A 17703-nucleotide genomic window follows, 5' to 3' on the forward strand; every position below is an offset into this window, starting at 1 on the left:
TCTCTTCAAAACAGCTGATGATGGAGATCCCACAGACCCTCCAAGCTTAATTTTCTTAGTAAATTTTATTTTACCTTTTTAACATTAGTTTAATTAACATTATGTTCTTACTGCCCTATCTACAGCTGATGTAAAAAATCCTTTTGCTTTGCAATATGCCATTACATATTTTATGATGTTTTAAGTCCACTTTCATTCCTCTCTCTGAACAAACCTAGCACTTCTAGTTTTTCTTGACAAACTGTCAAGAAAACATACTGGTTTAGGCATCTGATTCTCCTCTTCTGGATTTCCTTGTAGTTGTACATACCACCTTTGCTTTTGTCTAGTTTGAATACAGCAGTGAAGACAAAGCGTTACTACTGTGGAGTTAAATGAAAGGGTGATCCTGTGACATGAACTAATGATTACCTCTTCCTCAACAACATGCTGTTTTCATTTTGTGTACTCTAAAACACACGTGCTTTCCCACCATACTGCTAATTTAGGCAATTGGCCTCTTCCTAAAGGTAGTCTTGAATTCATTACCATTCAGCTGCATCTTAGTAATTTCAGGCCATTTTTTCAACTTCTCAAGACTGGCATGAATTCATGGCATTCTTGCAACCTTGCCAGATTGTATTGGCCTGAATTTCAACACACACACATTCTTCTCCTTAAGTCTTCCAGGTTAATGAAAATGTGCAATACTCTTGGATCCAGGGCGTATCTCTTGGAAAAAGTATGGAGTTAGGAATTTCAATTTGCGTAGTAAAAGAACCGAATGACTATTCACATGTTTTCTGTAGTTTCACATGAAGCTTATAGTAGCTATCTCTCGTCCATTTTTTCAGTCTGGACCATTATAACCTGGTTGAGTGTCATTCAAGAATGTAAGAATTTTGTTAAAGTCAGTGCATGACATCTGTTTCTCCCCATCCTCAAGGCCAAGTTGCCTTGTCACAGAAGAAAATTATTCGACATGATTTCTACTTGAAAAAAATCAGTGCTACCTCTTTATTTTCTGTCTTTGTTTTGATGTCTACAAGTTCCCAGCTTTCAGAAAATGAAAGTTCAGTTCACTGGTCTTTTATTCCTCAGCTTCTTGTTTTACATCTTTTTGAGATTACCATTGCCATTTAACTTTTTCCAGTTTTCCTAGAATTTTTTTCAGACATCCTCTACGAATAATAGTTTTCAAAAATTACTATTAGTGACTCTGATATTGGGCCTGCTGAGATATTTTTCAGATCAGCTCATGTCAGTACGCTCTAACCTGCTGCATTTGTACAGATCTTACTTCTTTGTCACCAGTCATCTGGCTTACAGTTGATCTTCAGTGACAACTGAAGGGGAAAAAAAAATAGGAACATGTCTCCAATTTCATCTGCTGGCTGTCTTTCCTTTTTGTTAAACAGCAAATTGATCCAATTTGGTCTTCCTCTTACTAGCACTGTACTTGTAGAATAATTTCTCCTTGACTTTGGTGTCCCTTGCTTTTTGTCTCCTCTATTTTAACCTTTCTGATTTTGGCCTGACACCTTCATGCGGTTCCTTTATACCCATTCACAGTAATCTGACCCACTTTCTATTTTCTTAATGCTGCTGCTGCTTTGGTAAAGGAAGCTTCATTGTTCTTTTACAACACTGTCTGTCTGCTTCATTGGAAGAATTTGTGCTTGTACTTTGACAGAGAAGTGCTAGTGCTCCATTATTATAGACATAAGTCTTGTAACCTAGCAGTTTTCTGTGTTTATTGAAATCTCTCTTCTGGTCTAGTATTTTTGCTTGGCTATTCTTTATTATTTACTCAATATTCAGAAGATTCTTATTTCATAGTAATTTCTACCAGTGTAACCTTCTGTCTTGATGTTTTCAATCAGTTTCTTCTCTATAACCTCTTCCTTCCATTCCTTTATGTTGGTTTTTGTAATTTTATGTTTAAGGAATCCAGTAGCCTTTAAGGATATCTCTGTTTGTTTTATGTATGCTTCTGTTTTGGGAGTTAAAATTGTCCATAACAGTAAAATTCAGCACCTGAGATGATCCTGGCAATTGCTCAGAGCCCTGTGAAACTTGATTTTCCTGGGTTTGTAATTTTTACACACTCATACTGTGAGAGAATGTTTATGTTCATTTTTTCCATTTTAATCCATAGACATGTTTCATATTCAAATGCTCTCTCACTCTGTGTTTCTCTCTCTGTATCATGTACTTCAGAGCAAGTAAATGCATTCTCTTTGCACGAAGCACAGTGCCTTCTCTGCCCTTCCTGGCCTGTCTTGCCTGAACAAATACTTTGTTTATTCCAAAGAGAACTACCCTACCAAATCTCTAATTGAGATAATATTTTAGAAAACACAACATTCAGTAACATGGTAATTTAGAAATCACAACATCCAGCTCATTTTTTGTCATTATCTTCTCGGTACTGTCTTTTGTGTTCCTCCTTGGATGGAGTGAGAATTAGCTTAGCCTTATGACAGCCATTAAGATCTTGCTACTGTTGTTGCTTTGTAATTATATCTTAACTGAGAACTACAACAAATAAAGTCCATATCCCTGAGAGACCATATTCCCAGAGAGAGTAAATGAAATGCACAAAAAGTGGGAAATCTCTGCGAAACAGTGTTCTTTGAAGGCCTTTCAGGTTCATGTGGGATTTGTGGCAGATAAGTTTGAGGCAGTCACATTTCAGAGTTATTGCAGACTTGAGCCATCAGTAAGAGGTTTGGTTTGCAGATTCATCAGTAAACAGTAGCACAGCTAAGGCTCAGGTTTGCAAAAACATTTCCTGTCTCAACGGCTGGAGCAACGGAGTTCTTGTTCTCCCCTCCTTCCAGGTTATTTTTGGTGGATGCTGTCTCATGATGCTATGTCAGCCTGTTTCCATAGATCTAGTAGTCTGTGGAAGTTTCACTCTGTATTGTTCAGGGAAAAGATGACTGGGAATAAGAAGTGTCAGTTTGATCAGATGTGTCAATTTGTTTATCCTTAAAGTTTGTCTGCTTTTCACAGCCATGTAAGCTGGAGTAACGATTGAACAAACAAAGCTGTTCAATGATTTAGCTCTTCAAACTTGAGGCTGGAAGTAAATGCTTAGTTCCTGGATGGGAGGACTTCTAAGTAGTTGCCTAAAATTAAGATCTGTATAAATTTTATTTTCTTTGAGATGAGAAATAAATCATGACATAGAATGTGATCTCTCTAGAAGAGTACAGATTCCAAATGATGTCAATTCTTCCATTCTTGTAGCAATGTATTATTGATGATAATACTCTAAAAACCCTTTCTTTTCTCCTTCCAAGATTCACAATCGATACGAAGGCAAAGACATCTCAAAGCACAAGCGAAACTTGGCTATAGCAGGTGGTGTAACCTTATCTGTAATTGTGTCTCCAGTTGTAGCTGCAGTAACTGTAGGTAAGCAAATACTACTATTTTATGTCTTGGTAGCACCTTGCAAAAAGAAGTACTCCTGAATAACACAGCTGAGATAAGTGCTGTAGTTTCCTTTTATAGGTGAAGAAACTGAGACAAGGAGGAGTCTGAGGTTATATATTTATTGGGGCAGAATGAAGAATACAGTACTTGATTTTGATGCAGTATTTCCTGAAGAATTAAAAGTAATTTTTATCTTGCAAATTGAAGTTTCCACATTGTTGTGTCTGGCTTTTAAGAGTGAAGTATTTAAAGGTTTTCTAAATGACCAAGAAAAAACTGTTTCCACAGAGTCTCTTTGTATTTTAGAAACTTCATATCAAACTTTTCTCAATGCAGAACAACAATGCAGTGTCCCTTACACTTAGCATTACGGCAGTTGAAAAATTTTTTGTTTTGCTCTGGGAGTCAGTTTGAATTGTTATCACATTCTTTCTCATGACAGTTGTTGAGGGTAGCATTTGAGGAAAATCTGGCTGCACCTTACAAAATACTTCTCACCTTCTCAAGTAATTTCAAGATCACCGTAAACCCAGATTTTTTTGGAAGGAGTGGACTTGCCAGGCATTGCCTTGCTTCTCCTCTGTTGCATCACAGGCATCTTCACAGTTGCACAGTAAAAGCTGGGGTCGATAAGTGATTCATACTAAGACGCACCACTTAGTTTTAAGCTGGATCGGTCTCCTGAACATGTGGTTGTGTCTGCAGTGTTCCCCCTTGTGCCAGAAGCAATGCTCAGAAAGGAATGAATAACCTCAGGAAGGCAGGGCCGCTTTTAGCAAGTGATGGTTCAAACTGGCCCCAAAGCTGTGGCTTTAAACAGCTTGTTATCAATGCTGGACCACTGTGCAAATGCAGATATGCCAGTCATAAAACCTGCTCTCGTGTCAGTCTGCATTGTTCTTCTGTAGCTGTGGTATCAGATCCCTGCTAAACAGGTAGTGGGGCACAAAGTCTGATAGTTGCATTTATAGGTCTGCTTTACCTCATTCTTTCAAGCTGTTTCTTATTTCTGAACAGGGATAAATGTGACTTTTCAGGCAAAGCAGTTGGGGTTTTTTTGTGGAGTTTTGCTCTTGCCCCATTGCTATTAACACGTGGTCTCCGGTCTCAGGGCATTATATGGCTTCCAAAATAATGAATATGGATTTTCTCCTGGAATAATGAGAAATTTCTAGCGAAGGGGAGTTCCTGTAATTGGAACCTTTATTTTAGATTAGACTGAGGAGCCTTTCTATTGGGTGTGCTTCTGTCCATTTTCAGAATGTGCCAGCTTGCCATTTTCCAGTCTGCCATTTTTGTATCTTCCGTGTACTTCCATCAGCAAAGCCATAGAATGATTTAATTCATGTGCTAAAGGAGTAACTTCCACAGTCCACTAGAAGCAGTGGAATGGGAGTGCGTGTATCCGTGTGCGCTTTAGCCCACAGTTCCTTTCCCTGGTGTCCCTTTACTGCTGCCACCCTGCTCCACAGAATTGTTTACTTTTATATTGAAAGATTCCAGAGTAATAATAATGCTAAGTCCTAATAAATTGATAGCAAAGCCCTGTCTGCATTTATTGGATGCAAAATGAGCCCCTTATTAAATTAGTAGAGGTACTAACATTTTTAGTTGAAAAACGTTTGAAATAGAGCTCTGCTATTTTTCCTCTCAGGTGAAACATTATTACAGTCCCCAGTGGAGCTTTTATGAACCTTTAAATACTTTAATTTTGTTTGTAAAAGATGGTATGGACATACTGGAAGTGTTAATTCATCAATCATTAAGCTTCCCTTCCTATCAGTGCTGACAGGATGTTCTGCCTGCTGAAAGTACTTTTCTGGCAATTTCTCCTTAGTGATTTACCAATATTTCTTAATTTTACTTCCTCCTGACCTCTTTCAAGTGTGAAATATTAAGTAATCATAGAGAATGAAATTGCCTTTCTGAAAGGCTCTAAAATATAAGCCACATTTAATGAAAGACTGTACTTTCCTCTGTAGGTATTGGTGTTCCTATTATGCTGGCTTATGTGTATGGAGTTGTTCCAATTTCCCTCTGCCGAAGTGGGGGCTGTGGTGTGTCAGCTGGCAATGGAAAAGGTGTCAGAATAGAATTTGATGATGAAAATGATATAAATGTTGGTGGAACAAATGCAGCTGTAGGTAAGGAAATTCAGTGTTCCGTTTTCTGTAAATATGGAGCCTGTGACTTGTATTTGCTGCCTTAGATACCAGAGTAGTTATTTGCAGTTGGGGCTGCTTCTGCTCATTGCTGAAAAGAGCACTTCTCAGGTCATGGTCATGTCTCTCTGTCATATTGGACTAGGCTGTAATACAAGCATTAAAGCTTTTCTTGCCCATTTTAATCAAAGCCAGACTCAAGTCTTTTCCGTATGTAAAAGTTTTAAGATAGCATTAATGTTGCTCTTTCAGAATTCTGTTGGTATTTTAAGCATGGGATGTCAGGCATAACCATTATAGCAGCTCCAAGAAAGGTGTCTCTTTTAATTATTTGTGGTTGGTTGTGGGGTTTGTTTGTTTGTTTTCCCCCAAAGTTCTCTTTTTGTGACAGTATGTTTTACAAATCCTTCTTCTCAGCACAATTTCAGGAACAGTTTCCATGGTCGCATTCTAGAAACAACTAAATGCTACTTCCATAACTGACGAGCCGTCTTTGTTTCTGTCTAGATACCACTTCCGTGGCAGAGGCACGACACAACCCCAGCATAGGAGAAGGAAGTGTTGGAGGACTGACTGGCAGCCTAAGTGCAAGTGGGAGCCACATGGATAGGATAGGAGCCATCCGAGACAACCTCAGCGAAACCGCGAGTACGATGGCCCTGGCTGGGGCCAGCATCACAGGGAGCCTCTCGGGGAGCGCAATGGTTAACTGCTTTAACAGGTGAGACGGGACCTTTTCACGCTGTCCTGCTCTACGTGGAGGCAGAGGAAGTGGTATTGCTGGGGTTTCTGATTTTTGTTTTTTGAAATTGGTTCCTATTAAAAGGGAACTGTCTCTGGGAGATAAACAGTTCATCCCTGACAGACTCTACTTGATTTTCAAGAGATCCTGCCTGACCAGGCTTGAATTTTGTTCAGGGTGAGTGAGGCCTGAGATCTTGTTTCCTGCTTCCCAGGAGAGCTACCTCTACCCAGAAGTCAGAGGGAGGCATCTCATGTCTTATGCAGTTGTGTTCTCTGGTGCATCTCACCCCAAAGTCAGAACTATTGACTTGTTCAGTAGTCTACAAGTACCAAGCCCTGTTCTGTTGCCTTCAGAACACCTGGATGGAGTGTGGATTCCAAATGGACTTCAGGCAGGAGGGGAGGCAGCTGAGTATGTGGCCTTGCCCAGGTGGCAGCTTCTTGTCACTTAGTGCTCAATGCCTCCTGTGAATTTGGACGTTTCGGCTTGTTGGCTCTTCTGCACCCTGAAGAGAAAGGGAGTGTCTAGAAAGGATTGTTAATGTTTAGGGTTCAGGGTGGAATTTGCTCCTTAAATCAGGTGCCAGCGCTGCTCATTTTGAGTAATTTGGCAGTCCAGTCTATATAGAATAAAGAGTGAAGGATAGTATCAAGAGTTTCCCCTATGCTGGAGCACGTTTCAAGCTGTGACTGCTGAGTGAGGTATACATACTCTTCTCTTTAAAGAGATGGAGCGGAAAACAAAACAAAAAAACCCACTTCTATTTCACTGTTAGAACATAGATAAACAAGACATTTGGAAAAAAACTTGTAATCTGCTTTCTGGCTTATCTGCTCAGCCCAGTTTAAGATTACTGAGGTTTCTATTATTCCTGTTGCAGTTGATAACAATACAAGAAAAGCAGAGTACAGAACACAGTTCCCTGCATGTTATTTGATTAGTAATAATTTTGCAGCAGGGGAAACATGGGAACTATCATGTCATAAACTTATGTACCCTTATGATTGGTTTTTCCATTTTTGAAGTATAGTGCACTATCTGCAAAGAAATGTAGCTAAACCTGGAAGTTGTCCATGTAAGTCTCAGGAGGGAAAGAATCCAGAACCTTTGATTAAAATATAACATTTTGCTTTGTTGGGAAATAAATCTGGTTTTGTTTGTTTGTTTTCAATCAAAAAAATAGTCATTTTTGATAGTGGGAAGAGAGAACCTGTTTCATAGTGTTGATATGTACATCTGTATTGGAGTAACTCATGAACTTTACTTATTACTGACTTATTATTTACTTATTTCAGTCTGCAAGATGACACTAGTTTTCAGCTACTGTGCTTTAACTGTTGTGGCAGTATATGCAACTCTCTCTCTTTCTCTCAAAGACTGGAAGTACAAGCAGATGTGCAGAAAGAACGATACAGTTTGAGTGGAGAATCTGGCACAGTTAGCTTGGGAACAGTTAGTGACAATGCCAGTACCAAAGCAATGGCAGGATCCATTCTGAACTCCTACATCCCTTTGGACAGGTAAGAGAAACGTGGTGAAAACAGAATATTAATAAGCCTTGCTTATTAAAGGATATTCTAAGCATGCCTCAGCTGTTCTACTTTAGTGATTATACTTAGAAACCATAAATTTTGTTACAAATGGAATTTATGAGTGCTTACATTTTGCCAAGGTTATTTCCAATGAGGAGCACCATCACTGTAGCTCTGGTGTTTGGTCTTTCAGACTTAGTATTTTCCTTTGGGCTGTTTATTTGGTGATATGGTTTGAAGCTGGCTCCCTGCCGAGTCTCCAAACCTTACCACAAGAAGTCCCCCCTGCCCCCAAACCTCAGGGGAGAAGAGGGAGAAAAACAACTAAGAAAACCCGAAACAAGAGAGAGACAGCTAAAGTGATATATATATAAATATATATAAATATATTTACACTTACGTTACAGTTATATACAATTGAAATATATACAATTTCACAAGGGAAAGGGAAGGGGGAAGGGAAAAGGAACAAAACCAAAATAAAATATATATATCCCAATTAGTAGCCCAATATCTATCCATTAAAAGAGTTAGCAAGGAAATATCTCACTGCTCTCCTTGGACAACCGAGAGTCGCTCTGGAACGATCGCCGGCAACCTCCGTCTCCCAAGGTCAACAAGGCCTTACCAGGCCTCGCTCCCCAACACGGCAGACTCAACAACAGACTCAACAGCAGGGAACCTGCACCTCCAAGCCGCCGGAAGGAAAGAGAGCGAAGGCCTCTCCTCCTTTCTTCTTATAATCTGGCTTACGTAAAAATCGTAGGGAATACTGGGTAAATCTGGACCCTTCCTTGGTTACAAACTGGTCACCAAGGAAGGCCTAGCCCAAACTACCACATTTGGTTAAACATTTCTCTAAAACAAGATACATCTCTCTCACTTTTGCTGTGTATGTTGAAAAGCTTTGAGAGTTTGTTTTGCCACGTTAGCTGGCTTAGATGACCACTTACACTCGTGGATTCTTTCTTGTTCTAGGGAGGGCAACAGCCTGGAAGTGCAGGTGGATATCGAGTCCAAGCCAGCCAAGTTCCGACACCACAGCGGGAGCAGCAGCGTGGAGGACGGGAGCGCTGCCGGGCGCGGCACCGCCGGCTGCTCCTCCGCCGGCCCGCAGGAGGGCAAGTCCGGCGCCGCCAAGTGGTCTAAGGACAACACGGCGGGGAAAAAGTGCAAAGGTAAACTGAGAAAGAAGAGCAGCATGAAGATTAATGAGACAAGAGAGGACATGGATGCTCAGCTGTTGGAACAGCAAAGCACAAACTCCAGTGAATTTGACTCTCCCTCTCTCAGCGATAGTATTCCATCTGTAGCAGATTCGCACTCCAGTCATTTCTCTGAGTTTAGTTGCTCAGATATGGAAAGTATGAAAACTTCCTGTAGCCATGGTTCCAGCGACTATCACACTCGCTTTACTACAGTCAGTGTTCTCCCTGAGGTGGAAAACGATCGCTTGGAAAACTCTCCACAGCCAAGTGGAATCCCTGTGCCTGTTCCAACAGCCCCAAGCACTGATGTTCCACAGCTGAGTTACATTGCTGAGGAAAGCATTAATAATGGATCTTCAACAGATGTAGATTTAGGTGTTGGTGAAGCACTGAAAGAAACAAACAACAATCATTCACAACATGCTGTGGAATTAAGCACTGCTGTTCAGACTGAAATTTAAGTCTGTAAGTGCTGCAAAAATCTTTGCCACTAAAGAACCCTGTCTGAAAGCTGATTGAATTACAAGTGGCTTCTGTAAGTTTCAGGTGACCAGCAGAAGCAAGGTTTTAATACAACTGCATTTTCTATATACTTGTCTGATAAGGCAAAATACTTCATATGGATCTTCAACCTGTGTGAAGAGGCGTGCAGGCTTTAACCAAGTGCATTACAGCAGTACAAATACGTCCATGTTTTGTATTTTTGCCACAACTTTGCTTGAAAGCATATACTTGGTGTATTTAGAGAAAAAAATGGTAAATTCTTAATATGTTAAATGCTGAAATGAATAATATGTCCTGCACTGTTCACTTGGAAAATATGGGGTTTGGGATAAAATGGTATTAGCTGAGCATTTGTGACTTAAAACCACTCTTGTGTGAACTTTTAAATTTAAGGGAAGTAGAAGACCTGCAAAGACCTCTACAAACATACTTCAGTAGTGAATATTCGGAATGATAATTTCGTTTCATAACTGGACACACCATATTTAGAGTGCATGTAGAATGAACTGCATATCTACAGATGGATGTAGCCTGTGTCAGAAGTGTTTGTATGTGTGTACACTTTGAGCAGGGTTTTGGCATTTTACATAATTTCAAAACAAAAGAATTTGGTACTTCATATATGGTGGAGACGTTACCTGGGAAGATCAGTGGGGTTACCTATTCATTCATGCAACCAATCATGCGGCAGGTAAGGCTACTATATAGTGTATAAAAACTGTAAAATAACAATCGAGTGATTTATAAACACTGTAGAAAAGCAGATGCAGTCACCTTTCATTAGGGGGAAAATCGGTGCCCCATCAATTCTTGGTGCCTTTGGAAAAGACTGGGTTTGAAGTGCCTGGTCGTTTGAGGATTTTACTGTAATGTTTTCCAGAATGTCCTCTTTGGCCACCTTGGATCACAAAAGAAAATTCTAGTGAATAAAATGACTGTGGTAGATATAATAGTTATTGGCCTACCAAAGACTCACTCAGGCTTTAGTGGACTTGACATCTCTTTGCAAGACATGCCTGTCTTCAGTCCCAGAATCTAAGTGCAGTGCAATGACTGCCCAAGTGCAAAGATGGGTTCCAAATATGCTGGCTTTTTTTTTTTCTTTCGCACATGAAAGATACACAGCTGAACACAAGCTGAAGTTGGCCAAAGCGCCTGTACTGTTAACATTTTTTTGCTAAGTAATTCACTAAAATGGAAAAAACGATTGTGAATCTCATAAACGGTTAACAATGTTCTGTCTTGTGTTTCATGTATTGCCATTATGGTGCTACTGGAAGTTTGGTTGGATAAAAAAGAAAATGCCATGAGCTGCAGTCCTCTTCCATGACTTATCCTCACCAGTTTCAGTAATAGGCTTATAACACTAGTGCCAGTTATGTTATTTGGTAATGCTTGTTACAGTATTTGTATATTTGCAATTCAGTTTTGCTCAATAATATGCGTGTAAACTGCATATCTGAAATAAATGTCTAAATACTGACTTCTAGTGGTCTGTCATTTAGTGTGCTGATCAGCCTTATGAAAATGTGTATGTTCCCAGCAGGAGCTTTTCTTCCTGCAAGTTGCTGACTGCTCTCCTCTCTTGTTGCCTTTAAACATTTTTATTTTATTAGGTGTTCTTTGAAAGTTGAGTGCTCTGATACTTGGAAATGTAAGATCTAAAGTCAGTTGCATTTTGTACAAGACTTCAACCTCATTGCTCTTCTCTAAGATGAAAAGAAATCTGATCTACCTCTCTGGCAGGCAGGACAGTAACTGGTTTTCTGAGAGGGATGCGGCTCTGGCATGAGCATATTGCTCTTCAAACAAAACTGCATCATCTTGGCACAAGTCAGATCAGATTGCTGAGCTGAACTCAAACTCCTTCTCTGTCTGAAGTGACGCTCTTTCAGTTCACATAACCTGCACAAAGTTCATTCTGAAACACCACAGATCGGCCAGAGTTTCTGGGTAACAGCTGGTGGGTTTTGCTTGGCTGAACTGCCTGTTCATTGCATTCATTTTCTCACCTGCACTTACTTGGGAAGTAAGAAAGTAAAACTAATGGGGTTGCGTTACAGAGCTGGATCTGCCTCATCTCAAACCCATATGTAAGCTGTACTTCCATCAGAGTGAATAACAAGAGAGTAACTCTTATGCTGGGTCAACTCTAAAACTACAATTAGAGCATTATTTATAAATTTCCAGTGGCAGCTGCTCAAAGAGAGAAAAAGAAATAGGGTAAGTGAAGCCACATACTCTAGAAAGTGTAGCAGGGCATTCAGGCAATTTTTGCCCTGTTGTCAGGCACTCTGAACTGGAAGTAAACACAAATCTTGTATTTTGTAGGGGGTTGGTGTTAGCAGTTCCTTTTTGTCCTTTGTTCCTGGTTGATATTTTTTCCCCCAGTACGAACATTTAAGAAATACAATTAATGAGAAGTAGATGTATTGAATTAAGATCAGCATTAACTGAACAAAGTACTTGCTGTTGATCATCTGATGCCAGTTGGTGAATTCTGATGTAATTTTTCAGGCCTATATAGAAATTTCTCTTTTACAGTCATGAACTGAGGCATTAATTGGTTCTTTATGCAGAGTCTGGAGAGTGGAACAGCAGTGACTCAGTGAGCCAGTCATGCTTCTGTCACTGCATGTGCAGACTTTCACCTTGGAGGTGAATGTCCTTCAAGACCTCCAGTTTTTAACCTCTGAGGAAGTGAAGTTTTGTGCAATCTCTTAAGGCACTTCCATTAGTTTTCTGAAGCCAGATGTTATTTGCTCTGTGCAATAGGGCAGAGGGTGAACCTCCCCTCTGGTTTTTACTTTCAGTTCAGTTTTGAGTCTGATGTCTTGTGCAGCAGCAATAAAGTTATTGCTGGTGTCTCAAGCTTTGAAAATGTGTGATTTGGCTTTATGCAGTACACCCATGAAATGGCTCACACATCAATATGCAGCAGTGCAACCCAGTGCTGACAGCAGGGAATTGGGAGGTGGACCCATTTCAGTGAGTTTAAACCTACCTTTTAATTTCTCAAGTCAATTCTGCTGTGCAGGAAATTGGAAATATAGTTTACTCTTGTAAGTAAACTTTATCAATAGGTTAGCGTTACTTTCAGTCACTGAAATAATCTGACAGTTTTACATTCCACATTAAGAGATAATATGTAAGGTAAGTTCACTTTTGGATAAGTTTTTAGCAGAAAGCTGTTTCGCTGCTCATTTTGTGACTTCTTTTATTCAGAGGTAATATTTCATGTGTAAGGCAGTCTAAACAGCAATAAATAAAGCACCAATAAATTTAATGCACTGAATTTTATCTTGAGTCTATAAAAAAGTAAAAGAACTCTTCTATTAATACACTAATGCAGGAGATGCTTCTCTTATTTATAGAGCTACCAGTGTAAGAATTAAAAAGGAACCTTTTTCTTTCATTGAAATAAACCACAGGAAAGATCAAGTTTATATCTGATTTCCCAACAGAGGGGTTCTTTTTCAGAATTTTTTTTCGTGATTCCCTGGCCGATTTGACTAATTCATGTCAGATTGTGGATCTTGAGGAAATTTATTTTAATGTCTGCTATATCTGAGAATATTTGAGATAGTTACAATTTTAGATAGATAAAAGCCATCATAAAAGCTTTCCTCATGATGTTTGCATATGCTTTTTTTGTAGTAAAGCATCTGGACTTGTTTATTCTTCCTTTCATTGAATCAGTTTCACAAACTTGAATGTAGGAGCTGATTACTTTTTACTGATATGTAAACATTTTTGACTGACTTACCTCTCTTCAAGTCATTCAAATTGATTTTTAAATAGTTGCCTACTTAATAATGCCACCACTCTCATGGGTAATAATGCTTAATAAGGATAATCAAGTAGAAGGTTGAAAAATACTAGAGTTAGCGAACTTAAAAAACATTAATATTCCATCTAATTCAGGTGAAATTGAGGCAATCTTGAGCAGAAACTTTGGAAATAACACTGAGATTTATTTGGAATGCCTTTATGAAATTACAAAGGTCTGAAGAGCACTGTTACCGCCTTGACTGCTGCTCCTGCCAGCCTCAAAGGTGACGGCCACCTGGTCTTCTCAGATTTAATAATATGGTGGTGCTGTGGGAGCAAAACGTTCTCCCCATGAGTGGCAAACAACCCCAGGTCAGATCTTGGTGAGAAACACAATCCCAGAGTAGTGACGATGTCTTTGTTACCCTCAGTCTCACAGGGTAGGAGAAACAGAGAAAAGTGGCCATGGGGTACCTGGTAACCAAGAAGCTTGTCTGGGAGGCACAGGGGGAGTTTGATACACAAACCACTGAACTTCTGTGCCCAACAGGACCCCAGGTCTTGGAAGATGGCTCTGAAGATTGTAATCCTTTAGTCTCGATTTATGGTTTGTTGCTGTTCACATGATTATATATTAAGGATATAAGACACAAACTGAGGGTATAGACTGTGGACAGGTGAATGTGATGTTACATGAAGAGCTCCCAGATTTTCCCCAGGAAGGGGCACAGTCTTGTATGGTCCTGCTTGCCTGTGTGAAGGCTGCCTGTGCTACCAAAATTGTTTGGCTTCCTCAATGCCACTATGGGTTGCCATCTCCCCTTCTTTAGTTCTGCAAAACAGTGCAAAATTGTTTGGCTTCCTCAGCTCCGCGATGGGTTGCCATTTTCCCTTCTTTATTTCTGCAAAACAGTGGCTGTGCAATACTTTCCCTAGAGAGGAGGAAAAGAGGCCATTCTTGTAGGTCTAGTTTATTGCCAGCATTATAGACACAGTGTAGTGTAACTTGTGGGCAGTCTCTTGGCCTCTAAAGAGGAGATTTTGGCAAGTATCTACCAGGTCATGCATAAGGCTCTGCAATATCTTTATAAGGAAAGTTTTCATGTAGGTTTTGAATGCTGCTGAAAGAAACTCGAGAAGGTGGAATAGCATCTGTGAGGGCATGAAACCATCTTGTGAAGATGTAATTGGAAAAGGTGCTGTGACAAGTCCTGGCCAGACACAGGTTCCTTTTTCACTTGAGCTGGAATTCAGTGCACAGCAGCATTTCCTTGGGCTGTGCTGCTTTTTATAAAGGGTTTTTTGGTAGAGGAACTAGATTGTGTGGTGCATTCTGTTACTGTGAAGGAACACCTTGGGCTGTGCTGAAAGAGCTGCTTGGAGTAGCTGCCTCTAGATCTCCTCCTTGTCACTGTCAGACAAATTCAAAGTTATTGCAAAAACAGAGTAGCATAGCAGTCTGTCTCATATACTTAACTAGATTGAACCATAGATATTTTAAAGTGCTGTTGAGAACGAGGGGCAGCAAGAGTTGTCTCTGAGGTTGTTCAAAATCTTAAGAGTCGAGACCCAACTCAGCTGTCAGGGAACTCACTGTGCAAAAAAAAAAGTTTTTTTTTCTGAGGAGACAGATTGTATGTTCATATTATTATATATTATTATTATAATATTATTATTTGTTTCTTTGTAAAAAGATTGCAACAGCTTTTCAGATGGAGTTTAGGATTTTGTGGTAGCTTCTCTGGCGTTGGTGGGAGGCTGCTGCCCAGAGGCCTTGGAGTGCAGCCACAAGCACAGGGACAGATGCTTGTTGGTGACCGTGCCCAGCTGTGCTCCCTCCTCGGATGTCTGTGCTGCTCCCTACCCTCTGTCTCCAGGGCTGCAGGCCTTGCCTGCTGTGGGCCCCTCTATGCTAAATCTGGCTTGTTTATTCCCTTCATGTCACTTTCTAATCCTGAAGTTTGGTTTCTTGTCCTCCTGGGTGATAGAGGCCCTGCTGCTGCTGAAGGTCGCTGTGGACAGGGATGTGCTGTGGGTCTCGACTCTGCACTGTCCCCATCATGGCAATCCCCACCTGGAGCAGGGAAATGCAGTGTTCAAGGCAAGCAAAGGCTCTGTGCTGGGGTTGCCACGTGACCTTGTTCAGCTTCACTTCTGCAAAAAGAACCTGAGGTTCCCCCCAGCTCTCATGGAGCACAGAAAGTTGCAAGTGTAGAGTGGCCACCCAGGGCTGAGCTGTGCTGGCCCGGCACTGGGCAGGGCTGGGCACTGCGTCGGCATGGGGACAAGCACAGGGTTGGCACTGCAGCAGCACATGGGAAGCCCAAAGGGAGTGGGACTGTACCACTGAGCAAACCTGTCCTGCTGCTCCTTAGCTGTGTCCTGCACAGTGAAGTGTCCAAGAGTGAGTGGACCAAGTGACACCTGCAAATAGACCTGTGTGCAAAGTTCCTGCCGTAGCATTCCTGGCCCTGTCTCCAGCTCCAGGCTGTTCGTTTAACATGTGTTCTGTGGGGCAGGTGAAGGAGGTGAAGTGCCTGCAAGCATAGCTGGGTAACAACATCCCCTTGCTGGCCTCTGGGATGATCCCTAGAATGTGATCAAACTGCTTATCATTCCCTTGAAATGTTTGGCCTTGGATCAGGCAGCAGAGGGAACAGGTATCCATCTGGCAGAAAATCCAGGCTCCTCACGACAGGCGGAAGCTCAACAACAAACATGAGCCTGCTGTTGCACCTCATTCATGTGCCAGGCCGGGTAGCTGAGTAGCATTGGCATGTGACAACCTTGGCACCTGTCTGCACATCAGGTACCAGCAGGAAGCATTTTGGTGGGCAAAGCTGACACAACACATCTCTCCTTGCACAAGGTCCTGGTGAGCCAGCTTTGACAAAAGGACTACTATTACTTACCATCTCCACAGTAAGGACATTAAAATTCCAAATGGCCTAAATTTGAGCTGTTATGTTTAGCCACCAGACCAGTGCTGATGGCATTTAGGGTGCTCGAGCTGCCCTTTCCTCGCTGGCTGCCTGCTCAAGACATTTCTGAGCACACCTTTCTGTGTGATGGGCACTTTATCCCTTTATAATCCCTCTCGCTTACAAGAAAATCCACTCTCATGTTGCTGAATTTATTTACAAGGGTGGCATTTAGCAAGCACTAACTGAGAAATGGCACGGGGCTGCAAGGAAGTGGCACTGACACTGGTGCCCTGCACTGCCACAGCTGGAGGCTGCATCTCCACTGACGTGTTACGTTCCAGTGGGGAGGTCCCAGGCAGGGATAGCTATCCATGAGCAGGTGGGTCACAGTTAGCTCAGCTGTACAGGGCATGTGCTCTGTGTGTGTGGCCACGCTGGGGACCACACTTCACTTGCCTGTCCCTGTCACCTGCATAACCAGTGGTCTCCTCCTGTTTTTGTATGGCTGTTGGGTTTGGTTGGTTTGTTGTTTGTTTTCACAAAGATGGATGTTAATGCTGAGGGGGTAAGTGACAAGCTTGAGAACGTAAGACTGTGCTACGATTTGGGTCTCTCTGCCATGAAGCCAGGTCAACTATTTGATGTTCTCTTGCTCTCTTCTAAAGACAAAAGGCTTGAGGTGTTCAGGTCAAATCAGCAGTACAGTCCCTAACATGTTTTATTCTATTTTTGTCTAAGTTCTGTGTTTTTAAAAGTTGTTCTGCCTGTCCCTCAGGCCCTCCTAAATGCTGTCTGAAAATGCAGTCAATCTCAATGAAATCTGAATGAGGACCATCACCAAAATGACTGTAGGCACTGCAAATCCCTTTGTTCCCTTGTACTTCAACATATAATTCTTGAACTTAGGAAGCTGAGGCCAAAAGTTCCTAGTTGAGACAGGTATGAGGGAACATCAGACAGAAAAGACTAGCAGGTAATGCAGCTCGACCTGATGTTTAAAGAAGAGATGTAGTAAAGGATTAGTGCCTGAAATTCCAGGGGTCTGCTATCCATAGAGCAGGGTGTTCACAATTCCTGCATCAATTAGTGCTTCTAATGGCTTCAATGGCAATCACTGGCTTCTGCCTCAGCAATTCAGTGGGGAGTGAGGCACCCAGCAAGGTGCTGGAGGACATTGGGACATCTCCCAGAGTGAGGCTGATGCCAAGGATCTGCTGAGATCGCAAGCCCAGCCTGGCAGCAGTTTCAGGAATGCAAGTCATCAAGGAAGTGTCATCCCCTTTTGGGATCACAGACTGGAATGAGTTAAATAAACTTTAAAAAGCAGCTCCTGGTATGGGACCAGGGCTGGGAACATACTGAAAATACTGAGACCAGTGTCAAGCCAGACTAGAGGGGCTACCTACTGAACAGCATTTGGGGTAGTTTGGGGGG

The 17703-nt window shown here is 41.4% G+C and overlaps 1 protein-coding gene across 5 annotated transcripts in view; it reads left to right on the forward strand.

Annotated features, from left to right (window-relative positions):
• RNF19A (ring finger protein 19A, RBR E3 ubiquitin protein ligase) overlaps nt 1–11057 on the forward strand; it is a 54944-nt gene extending 43887 nt beyond the window's left edge. For all 5 annotated transcript variants that reach the window (XM_039382321.1, XM_027717589.2, XM_039382317.1 and 2 more), the window contains 5 exons: nt 3288–3402; nt 5406–5567; nt 6093–6306; nt 7707–7850; nt 8841–11057. In XM_039382321.1, coding sequence (XP_039238255.1) covers nt 3288–3402; nt 5406–5567; nt 6093–6306; nt 7707–7850; nt 8841–9531 — 1326 coding nt within the window. In that variant the 3' untranslated portion in view covers nt 9532–11057. The remainder of the gene's footprint in view (nt 1–3287; nt 3403–5405; nt 5568–6092; nt 6307–7706; nt 7851–8840) is intronic.
• The last annotated feature ends 6646 nt before the right edge of the window (nt 11058–17703 follow it).

This window comes from Pipra filicauda, unplaced genomic scaffold (assembly GCF_003945595.2).
Source record: "Pipra filicauda isolate LSUMZ 115617 unplaced genomic scaffold, ASM394559v2 scaffold110_size2237424_pilon, whole genome shotgun sequence".
Taxonomy (NCBI): domain Eukaryota; kingdom Metazoa; phylum Chordata; class Aves; order Passeriformes; family Pipridae; genus Pipra; species Pipra filicauda.